A 26,351-nucleotide genomic window follows, 5' to 3' on the forward strand; every position below is an offset into this window, starting at 1 on the left:
AATTAGTATATCCCAAATCTATGAACAGAGATACAATCAATAGAAAGATAGGTCATCGATCACTTAATGATATTTTAACGACATATCGAAATATCGTTAATATATCATTAAAATTAAAACAAAGAACTGGAAAGTTAGTCAAATGCATTAATAACGGAAACAAATTCGTTCAAAATTGATTTACTTTTTATCAAGATATATGGGATACATTAGCGTATTTGTAACCATGTTTTCCTATTTGAAAGAATTTGATCTACTTTAGAAAAAAAAAATTTCACTTGGCACAGAGATTGCTAGTGCTGATAAATATGTAGTAACTATATTATAAAGTTTTGGGAGATTTATTTTACCTTATACGTTCGATCAATTAACCCATTTGCATCATGGCCCTACTTGAGGTGCCGTGTTCAAATATTCGCGACATTCAACCGACGACTGGCCCGTATCACCGCGCGCAGTCGGTCGTATGTGCAGTAAATGACTTTGGAATTCTTCATGGAGTTTATTTAACATGGTACCTTTTAAAACAATTCATACACAATGTTACATCGCAAATATTGCATTTTACATTTTTTTATCAAAAAAAAGACAGAAAAATTATTTTATAAATAAAAAATAAAATAAAATAGAATAAAATAAAATCAAAACTTGTTAAGAATATAATGAACTGATGTAGATGAGATGCTCACAAAAGGTATCAAACGTGATCTGTCGCATACGAAGAATATTCAGCGACTGGTTATGAAAAAAAGTCACAGCTCGTGGATTAATCCGCGTTCGGTGATAGGAAACATTCGAGGGCTCGCGGATTATTCCGCGCTCGGTGATAGATGATTCCGCGCTTGGATGCAAATGAGTTAAGCCATGTTTCCTATTTATTATAATATATACGTGTCACACCACGTAAAAACAATGAAATTATATAATACTTTTACTGTTGATGGGAATGGTTTAAGTCGATAAAAGGAGAGTGTGTAGTTACATCTGAGCCAATGGAATGACAAAGTTATGTACTTAAAACAATTAACACGAAGAATGAAATATTCCTTGCAATGAGTGCTAATATTAATTGTTTGAGACGTCGCAGAGACCAAAAAGTTAAATCGTAAGTGAAGTAAGAGTATGTATTGTAGAGGTTATCATTTTGTATTAAACATATCTTTTAATATCTTTAAAAAAAGAAGCACATCTTTTAGTTATTGTAAATCTTGAATTCAATTGCATTATTAAAATTCATCCACATTGTTAAATAACCAATATATGTATAGACCATTGGAGCTTATGCAAAGATTACCACTGGTCGATAGTTCAATCCTGTTTTTCTTTCTTTTTAGGTTCAAACTATTAAATTTATGGATTCAAATTGAATAATTTTCCACGTTTAAGTTTTTCGAGGAAAAAATGTAAATAGAAAAAAGTGTATTTCATATTCTTCACGTTTCAGAGGACTTACTATTTAAGTTTAAATAGTAAAATCACGTAAAATTTATTCGTGAAAATGTATATATCAAAATGGTATTATATTTATACAATAAAATGGCATTATAGTCATTCACGAGTATTTTAGCATTATCAGAAGAAGACTAAATGAATTGTAGTGCATATTACAACCAGAAATAGTATGATTGACTTCAAATTTTTTATAAATAAAATTTTCAATTTAAATTAATATTTTTTAGTTTCTAAAAACACTTCCTTTGAATATAATTTATAAACTTCACTTTCAAATTCTTTATTTAAATAATTAATATTTTATAAAATAAATTATTTTAATTGATAAAATTATACGTATCTTATTTTTGGGTAACTATGTAAATTAATCGTGTACGCTTCTACGCCTCATCGATATTTATGATTTTTCGATATGTTGTAAAAATTAACATTTTGGTCAACTTTTGTAAATATATGTTACAGTATATGTTAAACATATGTATTTATATATATTATGTGTATAATATAATATAATATAATTAGGTAATACACTAAATACAATAATATAACAGCAAAAATATAACGATATAGTATAATATATAAACTACAATGTCAAAAGTGGGCAGTGTCCTCTGATGACCTCACCGCAGGCTCAATACAAATCCACTGCAACCACCTCGCATATTTCAACATTTGAAAGTAGGTAATATGTACACTAGAGAAGTATAAATATATACACTGGACTAACCACAAGTTGCGTAATATTACCACATAATGTATATACTTTTACCACAAACTAAAGAAAAGAATGGTCGACATTGAATCAGTTTGTAGATCTTCGATTAGTTCATTTTAGTGACTTTGAAATATCCGTTATTTTGTAACTCGAAAATTAATCTCCTGCGTTTCGAGAATTTTTATATTTGATACAGCAACTTCAATATACATTTACAATGGAAAATTTTTTGAAATTAAAAACTTTGTTGCGAAAAGAAAAAAAATTGGAGATATCTGTCAATTTGTAGAGGGTGTTCCTAAATAACACGTACACGTGTTACCCGTACTTAGAACAAAGATACGATGCATTCACCAATGTATAGTATCTATTGTGCTTGTAAATAACGTTTACAGGACGTTTAGGAGTCACTGCATTCACGAAAGAATAAAAATATATATCGTTTTACTTTTTAAACTTTCAAGTGTATGATTAACACGTTGTGTCGATTGATCCCGGCTCTGAATGTTTGTATCATAAATTTGTTCTGTGATACGATCTCATAAATAGAAGTTAAGAGAATTTGTAGACCATTTAATTCTTCCGTCCGACCAATGCAAACCTTGATAATTCTCATTTAAAAAGTTTCTTACTCTTCGGATGAAGTGTAGAGTGAAGTTATGGAGCAGCGTTGGAAAATTATTCGTTACCCAACAGGATAAGATACTTCTTCCAGTAATGTTGACAATTCTTTGCATAGAAAATGTAAATAAGATTCTCCTGTTAACCAGTTACCTCTGGAATTTAGGTTAAAAAATCCGTCGCGTTGTGTGGAGTTAAAGTGAAGCAATGGTGATGAGTATACACGTCGAACGCAGGACAAATCTTCTTATAAATTTTACGGAAAAGAAATGAGGAAGAATTACATGTCTATTCGATAAAAGATTAACTATACTGTTAGGGTGTATGACAATGCATACGTTTCACTCTTATAAATTTTACGGAAAAGATAAAGCAAAATGAGGAAGGATTACATGTCTATTCGATAAAAGATTAACTATACTGTTAGGGTGTATGACAATGCATACGTTTCGGTATATATGCGAACGAAGACAAACAAAAAGAATGATCACCGAATGAATCGCGAAAGAGGTTCAGGTGTTATATATGGGAGAAGAATCTTTATTTGGATGGCGTCACCCTGCATCGGGGTCTATCTTTGCTTCGAGGAACCATTCAACTTATCAATTCTCCTCGAAGCTGGGATGAGTGACGCTATGGACCGGTGTCACGCAGTCTACAAAAAACTTGCCGAAGGGTTCGAAGGGTTCGAAGGGACACGCTTTTTTGACAGTCCACCGTATGTATCGCGAATTATAGAAGACCTCGTACCTCCGTTCATTCTATACCATCAAAAAATATAAAATATAATCAGAATCAAAAGTTGCTTTTGATTTATTAACCCGATATTACCTCACAAATATGTTTATAAAATTTTACATTTTTTAAATAAACTCTTCTCCCCCCCCCCCCCATATTTTAGATGTTATTAGATAATACACTGCACCAAAAAATTAAATGCAAAGCTGACCCGGAGTGTCGGGCTTGCCGCTTCGCTCGTCTACGGTCGGCTATTCCAGAGAGTGGTGGGAAAGTTGAATAAAGGTGGGATGTCTCTCAGTGTGGGGTCAGGAGAGACCTCGTTACCGTTGAGGGAGGGACTGGGCTCCGAGGGTTAAATCCTAAATAGTACCGGTATCTTCCTTCTGTTCTTTGCGTTAATCTATGCTTTTTTGCACGTTTTCGAGGTATACAATGATACTTCGTTCTTCTTGTAATAATACTGCTAATTTTGACTCACTTGTCCAAGATTCATCGCTTAAGATATACTGACATCCACTCTGACAAATAATTCAATTCTAACTTCAATTTTGTATCTTTTTATAATGTTTGCCAATTTTTCCCATTGGAAAATCACTAACTGTCGCTAACATTTTTCGTACCTTACTTAAGCATTAGGTTTACAAAAATTGTACTTATAGCTTTCTGGGAATTGAAAAATATATTCGGTACGCGACAAGATAATAGCACAACCCGTGATTTTCAACGTTTCTTGAAACTAATTCAATGTATGCATATGTTACATATGTACTCGCATAGTGTGTCTGAAGAATACAGAAGAATATTAACTACAGTTCACATTTCTTTTTACAACTTTACTTCTTTATACGAAAAATGACTGCGACAAAAAAAAAACAGATCAACGAGATTTTGTTTCTCGAAAGTGGAAAAGCTTCTTATATATTTTCACGCGAGAAATCCGAATCTGAAAGCAAAAACTGCTTACTATCTTAGGTTTATGAAATAAGTAAATAAAGAGTATCGATTTCTTGCTATTTGTACGAAAATATTCTGAAGATAGTAATTTTTTTCCAAAATCTTTATCAACTGCTTTGTATAGTACTAATCTTCCTTTGTAAAATCGAATTTGATTTATGATCAAACGATTCTTTTTTCTTTTTTTTTTTTTTTACAGAGATACACCGCTCTAAAGTTACTCGAAAAACATTGAAAATTATAGCGTGCACTTTGTCAGGTGCTTGTATACTAAGTGTACCATACGGTGACCTAAAAATCAGCGATTTCTTCGTTTTCTTTTAATTATTTAAATATATGTAGGATGGCGAAAACTGGTTTTGAGACACCAAAAATTGATAAAACAACAAGAACACAATAACAGAAACTCAAAACTCGTAAACTGATTTAACTTAGGAAAAGAACACGAAGATAACGAAACGAAAACACACAAAGACACACTCTTTTATTTTAAAACTCTCTTTCCAACACCAAGCGACTCACGCTGGTCACAACCGATTTCTAAGGACTCTTGGTTGTCAAGGACCACGCTTTTATGCTTTCCATAACCTACGCTTCACCTCCCAGTAGAGGAGTTACGCAACTTAATATTGTTATATAGAATAACTTTTCGATTTGCTTCTAGAAGATATCGATCGGTTTACAATTTGTTTTTGTTGGCAATAGCCGATTCGCGATTTTTTTTGCTATCCTACATATATGTTGTACGTAATAAATAAAATGCTTTTGCATTTTTATTGTTGAAAAAATGTTTAGTCGCATAGAAAAATCAATCTCGGATATAAGATGTGAATAAAAAGTTGATAAAACCTAGATTCCAAGAATAAATGTTTATATAAATATTAGATAAGAATTGAAGGTTTGCGCGAACTGCGTCATGTGCCCTCTTGACACTTTCTTACGAGTCGGTCAGTTACTCTAGAGAAACACAAGATAGATGTACCTTCCTCGAGTAATAAAAGAATTGAGAAGAGAATTATATATATGGTAGTAATTTTATAGTTATAAACTCATAATCCCAAGATTTATCATCTAAAAACTGTACTTTGTTCTTTGTATATTTAATTAAAATACAGCGAATAAAAATGAAATCAATACTAGTGTCTGAATATCTTTGCAACCGGCTATATATACGATATCTTTCAGAAGTATTCGAATTATTAGAAAGTATAGTAAAGTAAAACAAATTATTAATTTATCTGTTAAAATAAAATTAGAGTAAGACTATAGTTTTCTTTGTCTTATTGCTAGTATCTGAGCATATAATTAAATTAAGTGTTCAGGAATCAAACGATTTATATTCATTAAGCCGGTTCAGCACATACGATTCAATTGTAACTCGGTGATTAAAGTGACGATCAAAAGCAATTGTGCATCAACGTTAGAAAAATGTTTCAAGTGAATCAGATATCAGACGCTCTAATTTAACACGCGATTTCTTAATCTTCAGTTGCATGTATCTACAATATAGGTTGCATTGTGTGGGAAGTTTCACTAATTCTATCTACTTTAATATGTACAAGGTCGTCATTATTTTACTTAATTGAACAAATATCGCAATTAATGATTTTTTAATTTCAGAAATGATTTTACATAGATGTTTCACATCAGTATCGTACTTTCTGCTAATATTTTTCGTTAATACATATATATAAAATAAAACACGAATTCTATTTTGGAGTATATAATAAAGTATTCAAATATTAAAAATATTAAAAAATATTAAAAAATATTAAAAAATAGTATTTACTTTAAAAAATGATTTTTATTCCTCTTTTATAAGATATTCGAGAAAGGTTTCAAAATTATTTAATCAAACTAAACATAATCAGCATGTACATCTTTCGGTAGATTCTGGTTATTCACCTTGTTAAAATAAAAATATAGTTCATTTGAAAGAATAAGAGTTAACTTTAAAATGGCCTTGAAAAAGGAACATGAATATCACTTTCAATTGTGTGGATTTCATAACATATAGAACGCATATGATCTATTCAATTCGCACCGGGATTTTAATATTCAATAATTTTAGTGATTTGAACGTTAGGTTAAATGATAGCTTCAAGTTGCTACGTATCCTGTAATTTGCAAACTTGAATTATGAATATGAATTATACTCGAGGAAAATAAATGCATAGACTTCCTTTAATTTTCAATTTCCTTAATTATAAAATAATTGGTACTAATGATAATAATTAAAGTGTAATCTACACATAAGGGAGTCTTATATTTTTACACAAATTTTTAATCAGAGAAATTTTATATCTTTGCGTAAAATAATTTTATCACATTACGCTAACATTACCACGATATTGTCATCGGCGCTGCACGAGCTAAAAATTTTTCTAAAGTTTGCAAGTTTTATTTAATTCGCAATTTCTTTTAATTTCCGATTTATTTTTAGCTTACGATATTATAATAAATATAATTTAGATATATTGAAAATTTTCTTACCCGTAATAACTGTTCAGTTCTGGTGCCATTGATAATTGTCTCTACAGTAGGTGGAATTTCTTTGAACGAACCTGTAAATGGCAAAATGGTAACGTCTATTTTTTCTGCTACTTTTGCTCTTTTAGAGAGCCATTCATCTGCAAGCTGCGTCCAGTTGCTCATAGGTATCTCCACACCACTTTTTGATTCGCCTCTGATGGGATTCCCTACAGGGTCAAACCGATTAATGCAGTTTTTTATGGCAATATACAAATATATACAAATATATTGTAGTACATTCAAGTTTCTTATAACGCGGAGCGAAAATTGGGATAATTCTCCTATAATTCGGTCTCATTATAACACGTTTTTCGTACAAGAACATTCCAACAACTCAAATGACTTGAAAAAAATGTATCTATGGCAACGCTTATTAACTCAAAATGATCCTTCAACGATGCGGAGTGCAAAATTTAAAAGAGAATTTCAAAATTGCTTGACTTCATATAAAGAGGTTTTGGAAAAACTACAAAATAAAAACTATATTTGAAATCCAAGAAGAAAATTTGCAAAGCATGGAGGATTTTTAACCAATTAGGAAAAGAAGGATTAGACTGCAAAATATTTGACGAACCACATGATAAGAACATCCGAATTCTGATTAGACTGACGTGGTTTCATAGGAGTATTTGAGAATAAAACGTTTGTTTCAGAAATAAATATAAATAAGAAGAAATATAAAATAAAATTGATGGATAAGAGAACTTATGATAGGAAAGATTTTAATAAGGATTTTGATAGGCGCAAGATAATTATATAAAACAAAGTAATAAATGTTCAACTTTAACATGTTAGAATCCTATTTTAAATTAGGATGCGTCACTAATATGTAACAAATTAAGTTTTTTTTGTTGGAAACAATTTCTTTAGTTTAGAATTTTATTAGACGAACTACGAATTCGACAAATCTAAATTCAAATATGTAAAAAGCTGCATATTCATTGGAGTTTCTATTATAAAATTTTATTTATTAACCGTGTCAATCGCGATTTGATACCTTGAAAATGCAGTCTTTATATAGGCCTGATAGGTACAATTTATTTATTTTTGAGATTGAGATTCCATGCGATACGAATTCATTCAATTTGTATTATTTCCAAGTTTCTTATAGCATGGTTCCTATATAACGCGAGAGTGGTTTCCATGTAACGAGGTATAAATTAATCTGATTTCTCTGATTACTATGTTTATCATAACGCGATTTACATAGAACGAATTCCCTGATTTCAATTAATTCTGATTTTTTTATAACACGGTTTCCATATAACGAGGTACGAATTAATCACGTTATAGGAGACTTGACTGTACCGTAATTTCTCCATTATGTACATGTAAGCTTTACGAAGGTTACAGAAGGTCTCAGGTGCAAAGCCCAAGCTTCGGGCCCTTAACCTTTTGCACTCAAGAGGTGACCTTCAGTTACCACAACATAAAATTTGGAAGATCGATATTAATAAATATATCAATTTGAAAATAATGTAACAGTGTGCGAGGTGTCGAAATTAAATAATTCTACGTGATAATTATTATAGGATTCTTTATTTGCTGCTGAAAAAAGTATCGTCAACTTTACAGCAGAGAATCTTTGAATTTCTACTCTTTTCTAGCCAAAAAATCGTCATGTACAAAGGGTTAACATGGCCATATTTGGCCATGCCTAAGGGAAATATCGAAAAGCGTGTGCACGATGGAGAAGAAATATGAAGTACGCCGAGGATGATCGGAAAAGAGTTTTTGAATTTAAGATTGAGATTGAGAGTCAGAGCCGAACGGAGTTAGAATGAGCAAAAAACAGAGTTGAGTGTTGTAATATCGCATCTAGCGTTGCGAGAAATAGCGTAGAACTATTGAAGTATATCGAGGGTTGTTATAGACTCGTGTCACCAAATAATTCCTACCCTTATTATCAGATCTTTATATTATCGTAAATAAATTGTTATTAAGAAATTATTCACTGCTCATCCTCTACTATATGTGCCGTGATATAAAATTTGGAAATATAACTATCATTTTTAAGAAGTATATATTATGTTACTATTATCATTTTTAATAAATGCATTACATTGCAGCATATTACCATTTTTCGTAAATAAAATATATTATAGGGGTCATTAAATATTCTCTGTTTTCTCTCTTTGTATTATTGATAATTAGTACATGAATATGTATCGATTGTCTTATATTGAATTAAATTTTAAAGTAAAATTAAATTTTATTTTATGTTTTAGTTTGACGAGTAATTACGCTCTCAAACACAAAACGCAACAATAAATTAAACGTTTATGTGTATCAAGTGGTTGAGAAAATTTATTTTATTATTTATTCAATAATATTATTTTATTCGATATTGTTTAGTATGTAGAGCAGTAGTTTTCTTTTCTCGTGTACCAAGCAACAAATACGTGATTAAGTTACGTACCACTTTCTGGGTACTGTGTATGAATTGTGACATAACATACTATACATAATTTTCAAATTTAATAGAATTTGGTTCAACTCGCTATCATCCAAGAATATTCAAAGTGCCATCCGTGGTATGCATTCCCCTTAGTTGAGCATCGCTATTTTGCAACAATATTTTTTGTATTTCCGTTTAGAGTACATATACATTCACGTTTCCTTAATATCTAAATTGAAAATGTACCGTATTAATAGATATGACAATTTGATTGTTTATATAATTTAATTGTGCTATTCAATCTTCGTTTATTACATTGTAAATGTGTGTATTTGCAGTTTATGTATTTTAGGTCTGATTAAATATTTCAATAGAAATATATAACAAACAATAAAAGATGTAAGAAAGAAATATGTGACCGATATAAATGGACATTTTTTCCATACAAATTACAATTCTTTTGTCAAAATGAATAAAATAATAGCTAAAAGTAACAGAGAATAGTAACCGAAATATCAGAAAATGCTAACTGATCTCACATCTGACTCTATATTACATCTAGAGCGACATATGTTTCTTACATACGTTTAAACGTAGATCCGGTTAAATAGTGGTGTTTCAATTATTATTTCTATTTACATTCCTTAATGGCATAATAATCACTGTATCTCATATGTGAGAATGTGTAAACATAGTAACAGAGACTGCTTAAACCATTTAATGACGCATCCACGAAAAGTTGAAATAACGGAACGTTTTACATTTTATTTTACTTATGCTAACAGAGGAACAGCTTGTTTCCACAATGGTTGGATAACAAAGGTTCTTCTATGCAGAATCTGAAGGAAGGAGACTAATCCTTTATGATCGTTGTTTGTTGGTTTGTTTATGAAAAGAGAAATTTTAATTATTTGCAATTTTTTTGTACCCTAAAATTTGAAGATTGACGATTCTCAAATACCAGTATAATAATAATATTGTAATATGATAATGTAATACCACAATATACATAATATAATATAATTTGACATTGTAATAGTAATATAGAATATAATATGACAGTGATAAATAAATAAAATGAAAATTACGAAGTATAAGTATCTTAGCCATATAATTAAACGTAATTAAATACGAAATCGATGACAAGCATAAGAGTTGTTAGAAACAATTTATGCTTCTAGATTATTTGTTATAAATTATAATTACGTTTGCAGATTGATTATTTCAATAAGTAATACCGCAAGCAAATTAATTACTTTAATAAATAACAGAAAAAACAATTCGTAGTGATTTATACTATGAGTAAACTTACAAAAATTATTAATAGATGAAACCAAAAACAGATATGGTCAGACATATAAAATACTTATGAATAAACAATCATTCTTAAGAAATACAAATTACGTTTACTTTATATTTGCAGAAGTTATTAACGAAGCTTTACAATCTCTAATTTAAATACATGCTCAACCGAAACACTGTCTACAAATGGGCAAACAATTTTCGTTACATTGTATTATCTCGTAAATCATTGAAAGATCATGGAATTTTTTCAAACACGAATTGTAACTACACGAAGCAAAAGTGCAAATATGAATAAATCATTTACTCTAACTCAGTTAATTTCCACGTTCTTACATTTTTCTTCGATGTAAATCCACAAAGTATGTCAATGTTACGTGTGTATGGTGACCTACGTGATTATGGTATCAGCCTAAATTATATAATTTCTCCGGAAATCTAGGAATATCCTATAATAAACGTGTCTCGAAGAATCGCATAATTCGTAATCATGAATCGAAATCATCGAACCGCATGTAAATTTCAAGTACTTTCTCAATAAAACGAGGTTATGGTGTTGCAAACGTTTCGCTCCATTTTCAACACAAGCAATAAACTATCACACAATTCACGTGTAAGTATTAACGTAACAACGCCGATGTTACGACATTATGATCACCGAATTTGATATTATAATAAATATCCGTCTGTGGGACAGAAGGAGTACGATGATGGCGTCCACGAGATGAAAACGTGGCTTTTCATCGTATGCTTTCGCAGCTTTCACACGAAAACTACTAAAAGTATTCCTGATGTAATTTCATGGTGAAATTCTTCGTTAATAGACACTTTTGACATTAACCTGATAATCATAAGCATGACGATAATAATGACGATGGTAATGACAAAATGGTTCGTACACCCGTGATGAAAAAGAATAAGTCGAAGCACGAGTAAATAACTTTCTTTAATTTCCAAGTTTTTATATGTCCTATACGATACTATGTAATTTGAAGGTTATTGATATTGATGTACGTATATATATTATGTATATCTTATAAATTTTATTTTCGTTTAACGCTATATATTTCATTAATATTTCCTACTAGAAATTACTATTGTATTTTATTAGTTTGTTTTATACAATTGTTACAATGATTCAAAGATTTTGGAGTAAAGGAAAAAATGTAATAATCAATTATGTACAATACTTATTTCCTAAATTTTATTTTCATAATTTATCACTGTATTTTATAATATTAGAAGTAAATGACAAACGGTAAGTTTACTATTATAAATTACTATTGTATTAATATAGTTATTACGATAATTTAAAAATTTTCGATTAAGAAATAGAAAACTGAAATTATGATCGTTTTCCTCTCAGAAGCAAATAAAGTTTCAATTATATAGGATTAATTGATCTAAAAATAGTTTACGTACCAATAGTGGTTTCCAAAATGCCAATAAGGAAAAACAAAATCAATGAGCCTGTTGCGGTCCATCTTTGATTTGGCATGCTATATTAGGCTCTTTGGTATTGTCAACTGCAACAAGAAATGGAAGAGACATCTCAGCATGAATGTTTAGAATAATAGAAGCACGAACATTCGTGTCACAGCTTTTAATCACAGAAATCGAAATATCAGAAACACTTAAGTCTGTAAATACAAATATATCAAAATATGAAATATAACCGAAACTACGTGAAATATAAGAAATGCTAATAAAATATATTTTCTTCGATGTAATAAAATAATATAAAAAATAATGTACATTAATACATACTAGTATATAAATTAAATAAATAATAACATCAAAGGATGAATCAAAGAACACAGCAGTAACACGAAATGTTTTATTAGAGGAACGTTTTAAAGCGGTATCGAAGAGGTACAGAGTAAACAACGGGAACAAAAGACTATACAATGTTACAAAACACTGTCCGACAGGTGGCAGCAATAGACATAGTTTAGTATGCGTCATCTAAATAGTATAAAGATCTTAAACTTATATGAAAATACAAATAATAAAAATGAAGTAAACAATATAAAAAATATAAACATTATAAGTATAGTATGCCAAAAACAAGTCTTATTCCGTATTCAGCTTACAGAAATAACGCGTATGTATTCCCTCTTTTTATCGAAATCTTTTTATCTGCGCAAACGGTTTGAGACACCTAGAACGAACAGAACGAAACGATCACCAAACGCGGAAAATAATATTGCAGGAAATGCGCTTCTATTCGTCTTTCTCCGATACGGAACGACTAACGTCCGTGCCAGTCACAAACTATATTCGCCAAGATTCTTCAAGGCTTCTTATCTCTCTTTGTGCCGTCTAGGGCCTCATTTTTATATCCTTTGCCGAGCTTGGATGGCGTGCTTTGATCAATCGGTAATTAGCTGATATGGTTCAGCCAATTAGCCATTTACCCTCATGAAAATTACGTCACTTTGCCGATTGGCAATTCGCTCCCTATGAAGAGATACGATTCCGCTGACCTGCGTTTCGCCCTCCGCAAGGACCACGCAACTCAGCTAGCTTGTTTCTAAAAATAGTCTTCTACAACGGTATTAGTTGATTTTTCATTTGTTTTCTGCATCGGCATTGGCCGGTCTTCGATTTGTTTCTCTAAAAATAGCAACGCACGTAAATAATATGAAAAGTCATATATAATAATACGGTTATTAATTTAGAAATATTGCATTGTGGATTACAATGAATTTCACTGATATTCGATAAATATTCAATAGTATAGGGTTAAGCAAGAACATGCTCATTGAAATTCCCTTCAGAGTTACCAGATAAACATCTATTGCAATATGTAACTGCACATGCGAAGTTTAGTGTCGACACAGTACACTATTATATCGCAATATCAAAAAATTCCATATGCATAAACATCAAGAAGCAACCACCTTATAAAGTTTTCCTAATCGTAGATACTACGTGTCGCGATACAATATCTGACCTTGAAGCATCCCTTGATAATGATTTATTTATCGCTTGGAACAATTGTAACCTGCTATGTTTGATTTTTATATTTGTATAACGCTATATCTGTCCAACCGGACGATTAGTTTGCTCTTGAAGTACTATTTCATTTCTTTTCACTATCTTATTTTCATTTCTTTCATTTGTGTTTCACCTCGATTTTCTCCGCGCGTAATGAACCTGACTTATCACTATTATTACCAGCTTTTCTCCAACTCTTTCGCGTGGAATAAACAGTTGTAATCTGGTTTCCGTATTTCAATACCAGTGAAGTTTCACTTAAAAGACTTCGATATAAATTCTTGAGATACGATAGATGTAAAACTGATGAAACAAAATTCGTCGAGGAAAACGCATGGAGGCACGGCAGATTTTTTCTTTCGTTCAAACACGAACAGGATACTTTCCAACTTCAGGCATCATAATCGTATTCTTATAAAAGTTACTGCCTTCTAAATACATATATACAATAAAAGCAATTTTATTTCTGTAAAAAATGAAAAAAAGAAGACGCGAAGAAGGAAATAAATTCTTTAATCTCTAATACGTATTAATACTTATTAATAATCATTAAAATAAATTCTTCAATGGCTATAATAGAAAAAAATATAGATAATATATAATATAACGTATAAATGTACGTAAATATATATATTTAATTAAAATACTGCATTACCGAAGAAAATGATTTTTTGGTATATACTTATTATATAAAATAAGCAAGAGGATAATTTTTTGCGCAAAAATAAATCGGAAGCATGTAATAATTTCTTTTACTCGAGGTTTGTTTTGGTGAAAATTAGGATTGTGAAATCGTTGATACGCTTGATTTCTACTTAGAAACGTTCTTGCTTTTTAGCTATACGAGTACGAGAAAATAAGAATGAAATCTGAAGATGTCTAACACTGTGAAAGTATGAAGTAAAACTTTACTTTCAAATGTTAGATTTATGGATACCATCCATAAAGTCTTCGAGAATCTACTAACATGTTTGAAAACTTCTCTCTTCAAAGAATTAGCAAGTAAATAAATAATAATTCCATATTCACTTCTAATTTTACATATGTATACCCCTAATATAATTATTTCATAAGCATTATGCTTTCATAAGAAATCATAAGCAAAGATCGTTTAAAAATGTCTTTCAACATCTACAGAATAAAATACACGTGTAAAAAAAAATTTCTCAAAAACGATATTTTCGAAAGAGAAACCTCAAATAAAAGACTTCATCCATATTCTCCATTAATCTTAGATTCTCTTTTAGTCATATCTACTAACTATTCGTGGTCGTAGCCTATATAAATGTATAACAATGGATAACCTCAAAAATAAATGATTAATAACCCATTTAAATCTTACTTGTCTAAGTTATCATAAATCAGGTAATAAAGATAGGAATAATTATGGTAATGGTACTGCTTGGACAGCTTGGATGATTTTGAAGCACGAACAATTGTAACACCATAATCTTTTATCGTTCTAAAGGTTTTCATTGCTAAATTAAGTCTACTGCTACGTTCGAGCGGCCATTAATAGTTGCGCGCGCATGAAATGTCCAGTGCTAAAACGTTTTACTGGCCTTTTCTATAATCTATAAATAAATCATCATAAAAGACACGAAATGTGAATAGAATTATTAATGAGAGTCTTATACAACACAATAAAACGTTCTATACCTAAAGTAGGAAATAAGAAAATGTGATTGAATTGGAGAATTTTTGTTAAATGATTTCTTTTTTTACAATTATTAGCATATGTCGTGAAAAGAATGACATTAGTGACAATAGCAAGTAATATGATGCAGTATATAGTTTTTTTTTTTCTTTTTAATTACTCATGGATCTCGTTACCTTCCTGCTGGTAGATTATACCGACTTTTTAATATATCAAGTTGCGTTGAAGTACATTTTCTATTTTTCAATATTATAAATCCTTTAAGGTACAAATTTTTTTACGTATATATTTTCACAATTTTTATAACACTTTTACCATTTTCTGGTTTTTAAAGTTAGCTTTGAATAGCCAGTAGCATACATTTCTTTCTTTTTCTTTAAATAATATTGCACAAAATATTTTAACATTTCGTAGTGAAGTTATGGAGGAAATATATTCTTTAAATAATGGGATATTTTAATAGTGAAATATTCAATTGTTAGATGGTAAAATTAATAACTCTTTAGATAATAGAAATTCTATTGTAATACAAGTTTTTATTTGATACGGGAAAGATATGGTACCCATAAATAGAAAAAGAAAAATAACAAAAAAATTATACTTATATTATTATTTAACATAACTTATCCCTTATAATTCTTATTACATTATTTATAATACAAAGTAATAATAATTGTGAGGTAATATAGATATAGTATTGTCCAAAATATCATGTCTTCCAATTAATTCTAAGATTGCAATATATAAAATTTTTATGTACTTGTAAGTTATTGAATATACAATGTATGCACTCTTTTATCGGTTTCATCACAAAGAAAATATATAGTTACTGCAATTTAAAGATAGGATAGGAAGTAACACAGGAAATATTTAATAATTAACTCTTTACAGACGAGCGCCGCATATATGCGTTCGGTGGAAACTATCAGTTTGGCCGAGGAACTCATATATGCGTTCGGTGTAAACAACTGATGGGCTAAAAACACAATACTAACATTTAAGTATTAATTCACGTCTCGAAAGAGTTATATATTTTAAATTTTGGACGGTGTCTGTGATTACTGTTATTCCTATGTAGGTCATCGATGAATACCTACACATATCCAAAATTGTCACGCTCAAGAAATGAACCTTGAAACGGTAGTGTTTAAAGGTCAGTAATCATCTATATATGTATAATATAGTAGTTATGTATATTACGTATAATCTTAAATGTTTAATAGTAAATCTATCAGTCTAAATAAATGATTTTACACTTTTCATTACAAATCGTGCATTCAATATTGTCATTATCACCATACAATTTCGTGGCTTTCTTGTTAATATATCTACAATCAATTTATTTACATACGTATATATACCTCTTTTCTTACAGCCAGCGTTTAGTGTTAATAATACTAAAAATTGATAACAGAATTTTATAAACTAATTAATTTTATCATATAACCACTAAATTTACATATATTGTAATTATTTTATACACAGTTTTATATTATTTTCGCTATTCAATTTCCATCAAAAAATTATAAAATATAATAAAGAATATTGCATACGAAATGTTTAAAATCATATTTATTTTCAAATTATATTTATGAGATTTATAATTATTCATACGATTTCAAAGATCTATAAATATTATTTCGGTCATTAACATCTTTAAATGTGCATAATTTGCAACAAATAGTACAAGAAGAATATTGTTCATTATTCTAATAAAAGATCGAGCTAATAGTAGCGAGAAAGTCATAGTTAGCTTTGAATATAGAACGAAAACAAAGTATAGAAGCTATTTGAATAATCACACGAATATATGAATATACTGCACATATCGCGTATTACTAATTACTAAATACAATCATGTAAACTAATGGAGTACGTAATTTTGCTTTGATCATCAACTGAAATGTTATTCATTAATATTTCCATTCTCGCTTTAATACGAGCCTGAAAATCTGGAAACACTGATGCAGTATTAAGTTTCTATTAATTATACTTGACGTAGAAACTCTCTTTAATCCGGATATTTATGATCGTTAATATATGAATTCCAGCTTCAAGTATAAATACAATAAGTACATATATACTGGTAGTATTTCTAGGCAGCGATAAATAAAAATTCATCCAGTGCTATTTATGTTACAAATCATTGATTGACTCGTTTGCAAAATTTAATGAATGTCTAAACACACAGTTTCTCAAATGATATATGTAAATATATATACATTGTATACATCGAATAAATAATGCATAATTTTCTTTACGCGCCTAATTTCTTATTTCATAAAGTCTATATTTGGTTTCATTAAACAATAAATGTAATAATAAACTATAATAATTAAATAATAAAATGCGATTTTATTAAATGCAATGTTACAAAATATTATATAATACATAAGTATAAATGTACAAAAATAGCACGACTAGCAATTGATAATAACAGTTAAAAATTAGAGATAATAATAAAACAACTAATAATAATCCGTATAGAGTGTGTTCGCGAAATCATGGTACAACTGAGACGAAAGTAATTCCTCGTGTAAAACTGAGTCGGAAATGTAGAATAAAGTTTTTTCATACGGGGCTTCGTTTTCGAGAAAATCGAGTTTGAATATTCGTTAGCTGCCCGTGCACATAGGTACAGTGTACTCGGCTTGCACGCACTACTGCTTGCACTTGTAAACGACATTGGTCAGTACGCGCTACAATTTTAACGGACAGTAAACCGTAAGTTTTGATACCTGACTTATTTTAGTAATTTACACACGTTGAATTGTCACAGACGAATTCTTACTCGACGAACGAATGAAACGTGAATCGGACGTATTTCTCTCGAATTTTTGAGTTCGAGTTTTCTGAAAATGGAGCTTCGTATGAAAAAATTTTATTCTACATTTAGACCACAGTTTTATGCCAGGAATTATCTGCTTATCGGTTGTACCGCGATTTTACAAACACCGTGTATATTATGTCAATGACATTGTTAACACGGATAATTATATATAATCCGAATAAACTAAACTGTGAAATTAATATCGGTATATTAATACCATAATTATGAAATAATTATTAAATACCAATATAATTCTAAGATAATATATTGTATAAAAATAATTATTTTTTAATATAATTATATTACATTAAATATCAACATAATTCTAATTATATTAGTAAATCGTGTATTTATCGAATACACGAATAATGACACAGTGGCACTGTGAAAAATATAGAAGCATAATTATTTGTGCTAATTGAACAACTGTTCAATATAGGTTCATTGGGCGATTAATATTAATTAAATTGAAAGTGCGCGAAATGGAAATTTATTTGTAGCAAATTCAACGTTGTATAAGGAACACCGATACCCGCGATTAATACACGTTCGAGATCGATCAACCTGTTAATGGAGGATCGTGCGCGCAATGGATGTTCTTTCGATCGTAACGCGACTACCGCTTGCAGTGGGTCAGTGAGATCTGTTTTGGCGAAAGTTCGATGCGCGTGATCGTATCTAACCGATGCGCCATTTCCGTATATCTCTTTCCTTTCCTTTCCAGCGATTCTCCCGGCGTTTACAATTAGTCACAGCGAAGTATGACCGATCGTTATCTTCGATACACTTGATCGCTACGAACCGCTATGGAAAGCACGCTGGTGATCGATCAACGTTCACGGTTATATCAAAAGATATCAATGACGAGCAAGATTCTGAAAATTGATAACTTTTTGATTCGATGCAATTTATTTGGTAAAGGAAGAAAGAAGAAAGGAGAGAGTCTTGCGTTACTATTTATATGTACATTTGGACGAATCATGTATTATGCACTTTACGTGAAATTTTGGGGGGGGAAATGTCATTTGGGATTTTGAAATTTATAGTAATATAACAATAAGAGTGGTATATATTTGTTTCATCTAACATTTATTCTATATTTTCTATTATTATATCTGTAGTGTTAATATACTAAATTTTATAAATATTATTATAGCAATTATGTAATACTTATAAAACTGTAAAATAAGGTACTATCATTATATTACTTTTATGTATATTATTAAATATTATTACTTGTTGAAAATGATGTATATTTATTCAATGTATACGTTACTAAAATCTATAAAATATTTTTTAAAATTACAAAGGAATAAAATGCAAGGAAATAAGACTTAAAACAAAATTGTTACAAATTTATTATAAAAATGATGGATTAATATATTGTTTATAGATGAAACGGTTATAATCTAAAATATAAATATCTTATAAAGAATATCTTAGTTTATAATAATTTTTAGATTAGTAAATGCATATATCTCCAATTTCAGTATTTATAATTAAGATATCATGAATGACAACGAATGAAAATTTGCAACTAACAATAATGTAGGCATTAGATTAGAGAACAAATTCTTTCATAATTATTAATTAATATTATGCATCTGTTCAGAAAACATTAAATTATTTATTTGTAGCACAATTGCAGTAAATTTACAATTTTCGTTCATTGTTAATTCTATTATTGTTCACTATAACGATTCAATGACATCTTTAACCTATAATTAATATTAAATAATTAATATCGATGAAGCATGTAAACTTTTGTTACACAGGAACATACTCTTTTTCATCATTAAACTATGAATAATTTATGCGATAATTTTGCATAAAGTAAAAAATAATATCTAAGTATATCTATAAAGCATGCTATTTGAAAGTATAACCTTGAAATAATTCTTAATTTGTTTACATTGTAAATCTTTTAAATCACATTTCAGGAAAGAAGAAACTTTGATCCTATCTTTTGCTACTTTGAAAACTGAATAGCAGTTTAAAATAATTTACCAATAAGCAAAAACAGCTTTTCAGATTTTTCAAATGGTTAGGTATAGAGATAAGCATGACAATGTACAACACACTTTGCTTTCAATTTTTTAAGTCCTCATTTCCTGCGTAAAAATAAATTCATTAATTCGTAAGTCTAATTGTAAAAATCATAAATATCAACTATCTGAAAAACTGGGAAATCATAAATATTCTATATAAAATATCCTTCTAGAAGACGTTCAGACTTATCTAGGTTAATTATATTTTATGTGCATCTAACGAGGATTACAACTCTATTTAATAAAACGTCTTATGTATATTATGTATATAACAATATAGCAAATCTAACAAATAAAAATTTCTGAAGTAATTATATCGAAATAAAATGACAAATTTAAAAATTTTCAATAACGATACACTCTAAAATCCACCACATCTTTAGTTATTTATTTCGACAATATTCGTCTGTACTTATTACAGTAGCAATTTCATAAACAAATCATATACACAATTACCAAACATACCTACATCTAATAACGATAATACATATTCAAAAAGGCGCGATTAATAAATTTCTAATTACAACACAACTACGTAGAACAGAAATGGACATCAGTATTACATATACTATATACACAAGGTTGAAAATAAACACGCTCTTTCGCGAAACTCTTGCACTTTCGTTAACAATGGGTGGAAAGAGGTTAAGCGAATTCCGGCACAAAAAAGAGCAAATGCATTCCATTCCATTTTCCAGCGAACCGTCCATTCGCCGCGAAGCTGACCGATAATTTGATGTCCCATTTATTCGTCCCGGGAAACAGACGCTATTCGATCGAGTCCTGTGGATAAAAATAACGGTGCACCGAAAACTACTTCGAATTTCCTAGCACGGAGGAATTCCGGAGGTTTGGTTGATGAATCAAACGGCAGGAACGAGCGAAACAGCCAAGTGGAATAAGCGGTTAACCGTTATTCGACCCACCAAGGGACCTTGGCTGCTGAAAGAAGCCACACTTCGGCCATGCTCTGTATTTCACTCATTCAAAATGAAATCGTCGCGGAGGGAGCTCTCTGACTTTCAGCTTCCGCGTACTCCCCCCACCGCCAGTCACGTGGCTCAGGTTTCATCCTCGGGAACGATTTTATGCCAGACTGAAATAATCAGTGAATGTACGCGGTCAAGGACTAAAATTCCTTTCAAAACATCCACGCCCGTGCGCATTGTTCTCTATGTGTTCTCTATGTGTTCACTATGTGTTCTCTATGTGTTCTCTATGTGTGACTATACACCTTGCCTCTTCGTATTATAGTTGATGTTATTTTGAATATCTATCGATTGAATTAAAGAACGCGAATGATCCGCGAGCACTTTATGTGGAACAAAAATTACAGAACGGCCGGATATTCTCAGTGACACATAGGAAGTGGACGAAATTACGGGAACAGTTACGCGCATGTACAATGTATTACATAGATGGCACAAAATAAATATCGCAACAGTGCTGCTTCTAGCGCTGTCGACGTATGCATACATTGTAATAATAGTCGTATAATTTCTTTCACAGAATTTGCAATAAATTTTGTACTTTATACTTCGTGTAACTGATACAAAATACATCGAAGCGAAAATATGTACGACGACTTATCGTTATAGCTTTCAAAGTGTGATACGTTTAAGGCGGACGAGTACTATATACGATTAATGGAATATGACAAATTTTGGAAATATGTAAATCGTGTATATCCAGCCTTTCCTTCTTGTACACTATATTTTTACTATGTATACGAATTCTTTGACGAAACCATTAAAAATATATCAAATTGTTAGTGATAAGTTGTTAAAAATAAATAAAACTTAAATTAAAAATTAATATTAAGAATATATTAAAAATATGATTACTAAAAATATATTTAAACCATATTCGTATTAAAAGAGCCCAATGTGCCGTACAGTAAAATAAATTTTCGAATGTTTGAAAGTATAAATATAGTGCAGTCCACGCGTCAACTTTTTTCACGCTCTCACATTTTAAGTAATAATGTTTATATCATTTCAGCTTATATTTGAAGCTGCGATATTTTAAGGAACTTTTTCAACAACATTTTTAATTTTTAAGAACATTTCAAAATATTTTAACTTCATGCTTATAGTTGTGTATATATCCAATGAATTTTTCGTAAAAAATATAAATAAATAGAATATAATTTTCTTCAGTGTCTTGTAAAAAAAAAAATGATTAGTAATATCAATAAAGGTTGCTTAGAAAATTAATTAGAAAGGTTACTTTTGAATAATATATATCACATATTTTATTTACAGTCGTAACTTTTGAAATTGTATCAATGTTGTGTCATCTATGTTCTTTTGATATTTTTACCAAAAAAATGTTTAATCGCTTGTCAATTACGTAACAAAAGAAGAAAAGAACGTTCTAGAGGCAGTGTGTATAGTGTGAAGAAAGTATAAACAAAGAAGAAAACCTTAGAAAAGTACGTAAAGCGTTTAAGCGATAATTCTGAGAAGATATAAGAAAAATAGAACGTTTTTGCAACACCTGGATTATATTATGCTTCGGCTTCGCATTAATATGCTTATGATATATTGTTTACAATGTGTACGATAACGAAGATAATAAATTATTACTTCTGGAGTGATAAAACGTTTCTTTAAACAAATATATCGAAGATATACTGCAATCACAATTACTATTATTTGCGTCAGGTACACTCCGTGATAAAGCAATGTTAGGCTGCATAAATTTAACATTTTCGTAACTTCTACGTAATAAATTTTCATATTAAATTTTGATTTTTAAAAGGGTTTATTATATTTGAAACTATTGTCTGTATACACCTTACTTACTATGAAAAATGAAGTAGCAAAATAATGAAAATTTTACGTTAAGAAACTTGCGATAGAGAAACGATATTTTCTTAATAATCATATTATAAAGCAATTATAGCAAATTTTAATACATTATTCAAATGCATAATAAATTACAAATTATATTATATATTTGAATATATTATATGTAAAAAGATATCTATAAATGATATTAACTTCAATTTGTTGATTTAAAGAAATTTATATTTGTTTGAACATGTATACTATGTGTCCCAAAAATCGTGATATAACATTTTAACTTCATTTTTCTGGAAAACAAAGACTTGAATAAAAAAGTATTTTTTCTCGCTTTTTTCCCTCCTTTTTTTAATTTTATAACAAGTGCATAGTGTAAGGGGTTTACTAATATTCAACAAGAACTGTCTGCCAATGCTCTTTCCTAAGTCTAACTCTCTCAATAACTCCTCTCAACGCACTGTCTAGGAACTGTCCCGTACGCTTCTCAACCTGCCCTTTTAAGCATGAGCCTCCTTTGTTCATTGATCGCGGATCAAGGGGATCGATCTTCGATTCGAGACCCCGGTTACGGTTATCACTGCTACGTGCTCCTCATTCACGCCGCCTTATCGGTAACCGGAACTCGCCTAATCTTATATATTCTTACAATAGCGACAATAGGTATGTTTACTTCAGCATTAAATGGAACTGGAGAATAGAAACTTATGACTGTTTTATTCGTCTTCTATTCAATATACTATTGGGATTATGGGTTTTGTATATAACTAAACTTATCTTTTCAACAAATACTAACATGTTATGTCATAATTTTATTCTTAATCCCTTCCACTATGACGAGTCTAGCTCGGCTCGAGTTGTCAGGTCAAACTATACAAAGATGAATTACTTTCGTTATACGAGTAAAACTATATTTAATACTAAACCTATTGAGTCTCAATGGATGTTTTTAAATATTCAATTAAAAATTTCGTGCTTTAACGTTATTCAAATAGAGATTTAAGATTTATTTGGACTGGAAAATTGACAGTGTGTGAGCAGGCCTAACAAGAGACGTCAAATCGTGTCTGATCATACGGGAATAACTTACGACGTTCGACTATTTAAGACGGACAATCAGTCATCGACCATCAAACATTAAACCATCGAGAATCAATCATCTATCGTCGACATTTGTGAATCTACAATGTATGATAGTATTAATCATCGAACATCCGACTAACTAAAGGAATTTATACTCTATGGACTTCCCAGGAAATCTTGAGATATCTCACAGCGTTAACACTCTGCATATAAGAACATTACACTAATTGATGTAAGAACAATTACAATTCTTATTTTTATGAAAAAAGAAAGTTACAGTTTTCTCTTCTAATGATAGTTGGATTTAAATCACTGGTAGCTCAAAAATTCTGTTTCTCTTTAAATATTTACGGACATAATTACAAATGACTGTCAGCGTCTGGATATTTAGTAAATAATAATTCACACGTGCTTTATTATAATAAAATATTGACAATCTTGCTTAATGAGATTGTAATACATTTCGCTCCATTATTAGCGAGACTCTGCTAAGCGACGTGGTTTGCTTGTTGTGTGATAAAGAATTTGCCAAGCGATGTGTTTCACTTGGTATATGATAAGGAATTTGCTAAGCGATGTAGTTCGATCTGTCTACCCAAGAATTGACTTTGTCTTTTGAAGTCAAAAGTGATCAAGAGCTGCGAAAGAATGAACATTCTCCTGATTAGCAGTTCGTTGGTCCAAGGGTGTTCCCTTGGTCCTCGAATTGGTTACCCCGACGAAAAAGGAACGTTCTCCACGGCAAGGTCGATAGCGGAGGGAAGTCCTCCTTCGGAGTGAGACGCTTGAAGTGTTACTCACGCGTTGATGATCTTTCTTGAGAGACGACCGCGGTGTCGTCATCTTAGCTTTATGGCTTCGAAAACTGGAGTCACCCGGAACTAGCGCACATGGCTTGATCTCGATCCCAGCAGACCGAATGACAGCCAAATCCTAAGTGCTGTCGCTTAATTTTGTTAAATTAGGCGTTGAAGAACTTTTCGTATCTGGCGTCTCGAAACAATAAACAAAGTTGCTAAAATGTACAATAACCAAATGGAAATAGAAAATACCGAACGTTAAACTATTCAGCATTTAGGATCTGGTTATTAGAAGACCGTAATGGGTCTTCAAGGCATGCTTCTGCTCCACAACGAAACAGCTCAAAAATATTAAACCCCGAACCTTTACGTTAACTACGAATGGTTTTTACAACGCATTAAATTGTATAGCCATCATTCGAACTATCGATACGTACGGAATTATGTAATAATTGTACTTCTTATTACGATTGCATAGTTGATTAAGTCTTATTAAATAAGGTTTCAATATTTATTTGACACTATGGAAGCGATCTTAGAATAGACGGCGTAAACAGTCAGGCGACGGGCAGCATCGTCTCCGACTGTTTACGTCTAAAACACTTAAACCCACCAATGGCGAGACGATCGGTCGAGGGGTGTCGAACCTTCTCGAGCCGAAGAACCACGCAGTCAAATAAAGACCTTTGATGAAGAAAGTCTTCTGAATCACTAGCCCTATCTTATCTTTCCGCTACAACTACAGCCACCGATATTTAATGGGTATCTAAACATAGGAGGAATATATAATAGTAATTTTAAATATATTAATTACAGTTCTATCTCAATACGAGTCGACATTTTTGGTAATTGTAAAATAGGAAATTCTAAGACCAGTCTTTTCGATCGGATTGGTAGTTCTAGTGTTAATATATAGTACTTTTCGAAGCATATTCCGACGGAGTGAAGGAGTATTTTGTAGAGAAGAGCACGTGAATGCCGTAGAACAGTGTTTCTTCGCTGCAGTGCGTACCTTGCTTGCTTTTCGTGAAGCTTCACTATACTCCGTTCAACGAGAATTGACAGAAAATATAAACAGCAGCACGTGAATGACGCGTGATCAGACCAGAACCAAGGCATAAGACTTGGGTCCAAACTGATCCAGACGTGAGATCGAATATTTCGAGAAAAATTTCGGCTGACTTTGTACGCAAGGACCCCTGTTTAGCACGAGTAAAAGTTGATCCTGAGCATTCGTGTCCAGTAGACATTTATCTGCGACCGTTCACGTCAGCATCAGGCACGTGACCGTTTTGTATACATTTCCTGGTAATTCTCGTTGAACGGAGTATAGCGTTGTCACTATCATACTTGCTATCGGAATAATTCGTCAATGCGACCGATCTAAGGCGTCTAAAAATGATATCATTCCTGC

At 30.7% G+C, this 26,351-nt stretch overlaps 1 protein-coding gene across 2 annotated transcripts in view; it reads right to left on the bottom strand.

Annotated features, from left to right (window-relative positions):
• LOC108548206 (sphingomyelin phosphodiesterase) overlaps nucleotides 1–26,351 on the bottom strand; it is a 93,028-nt gene that overhangs the window by 25,586 nt on the left and 41,091 nt on the right. Inside the window, exons 1-2 of one of the 2 annotated variants that reach the window (XM_017901031.1) lie at nucleotides 12,138–12,236; nucleotides 6,977–7,182 (exon numbers count right to left, since the gene is read on the bottom strand). In XM_017901031.1, the coding sequence (XP_017756520.1) occupies nucleotides 6,977–7,182; nucleotides 12,138–12,213 (282 nt within the window). In that variant the 5' untranslated portion in view covers nucleotides 12,214–12,236. Of the gene's footprint in view, nucleotides 1–6,976; nucleotides 7,183–12,137; nucleotides 12,242–26,351 lie in introns of those variants that run through there. The other variant, XM_017901030.1, reaches the window with a different exon arrangement.

This window comes from Eufriesea mexicana, unplaced genomic scaffold (genome assembly GCF_001483705.2).
Source record: "Eufriesea mexicana isolate 0111107269 unplaced genomic scaffold, ASM148370v2 scaffold1447, whole genome shotgun sequence".
NCBI classification, from domain to species: Eukaryota; Metazoa; Arthropoda; class Insecta; order Hymenoptera; family Apidae; genus Eufriesea; species Eufriesea mexicana.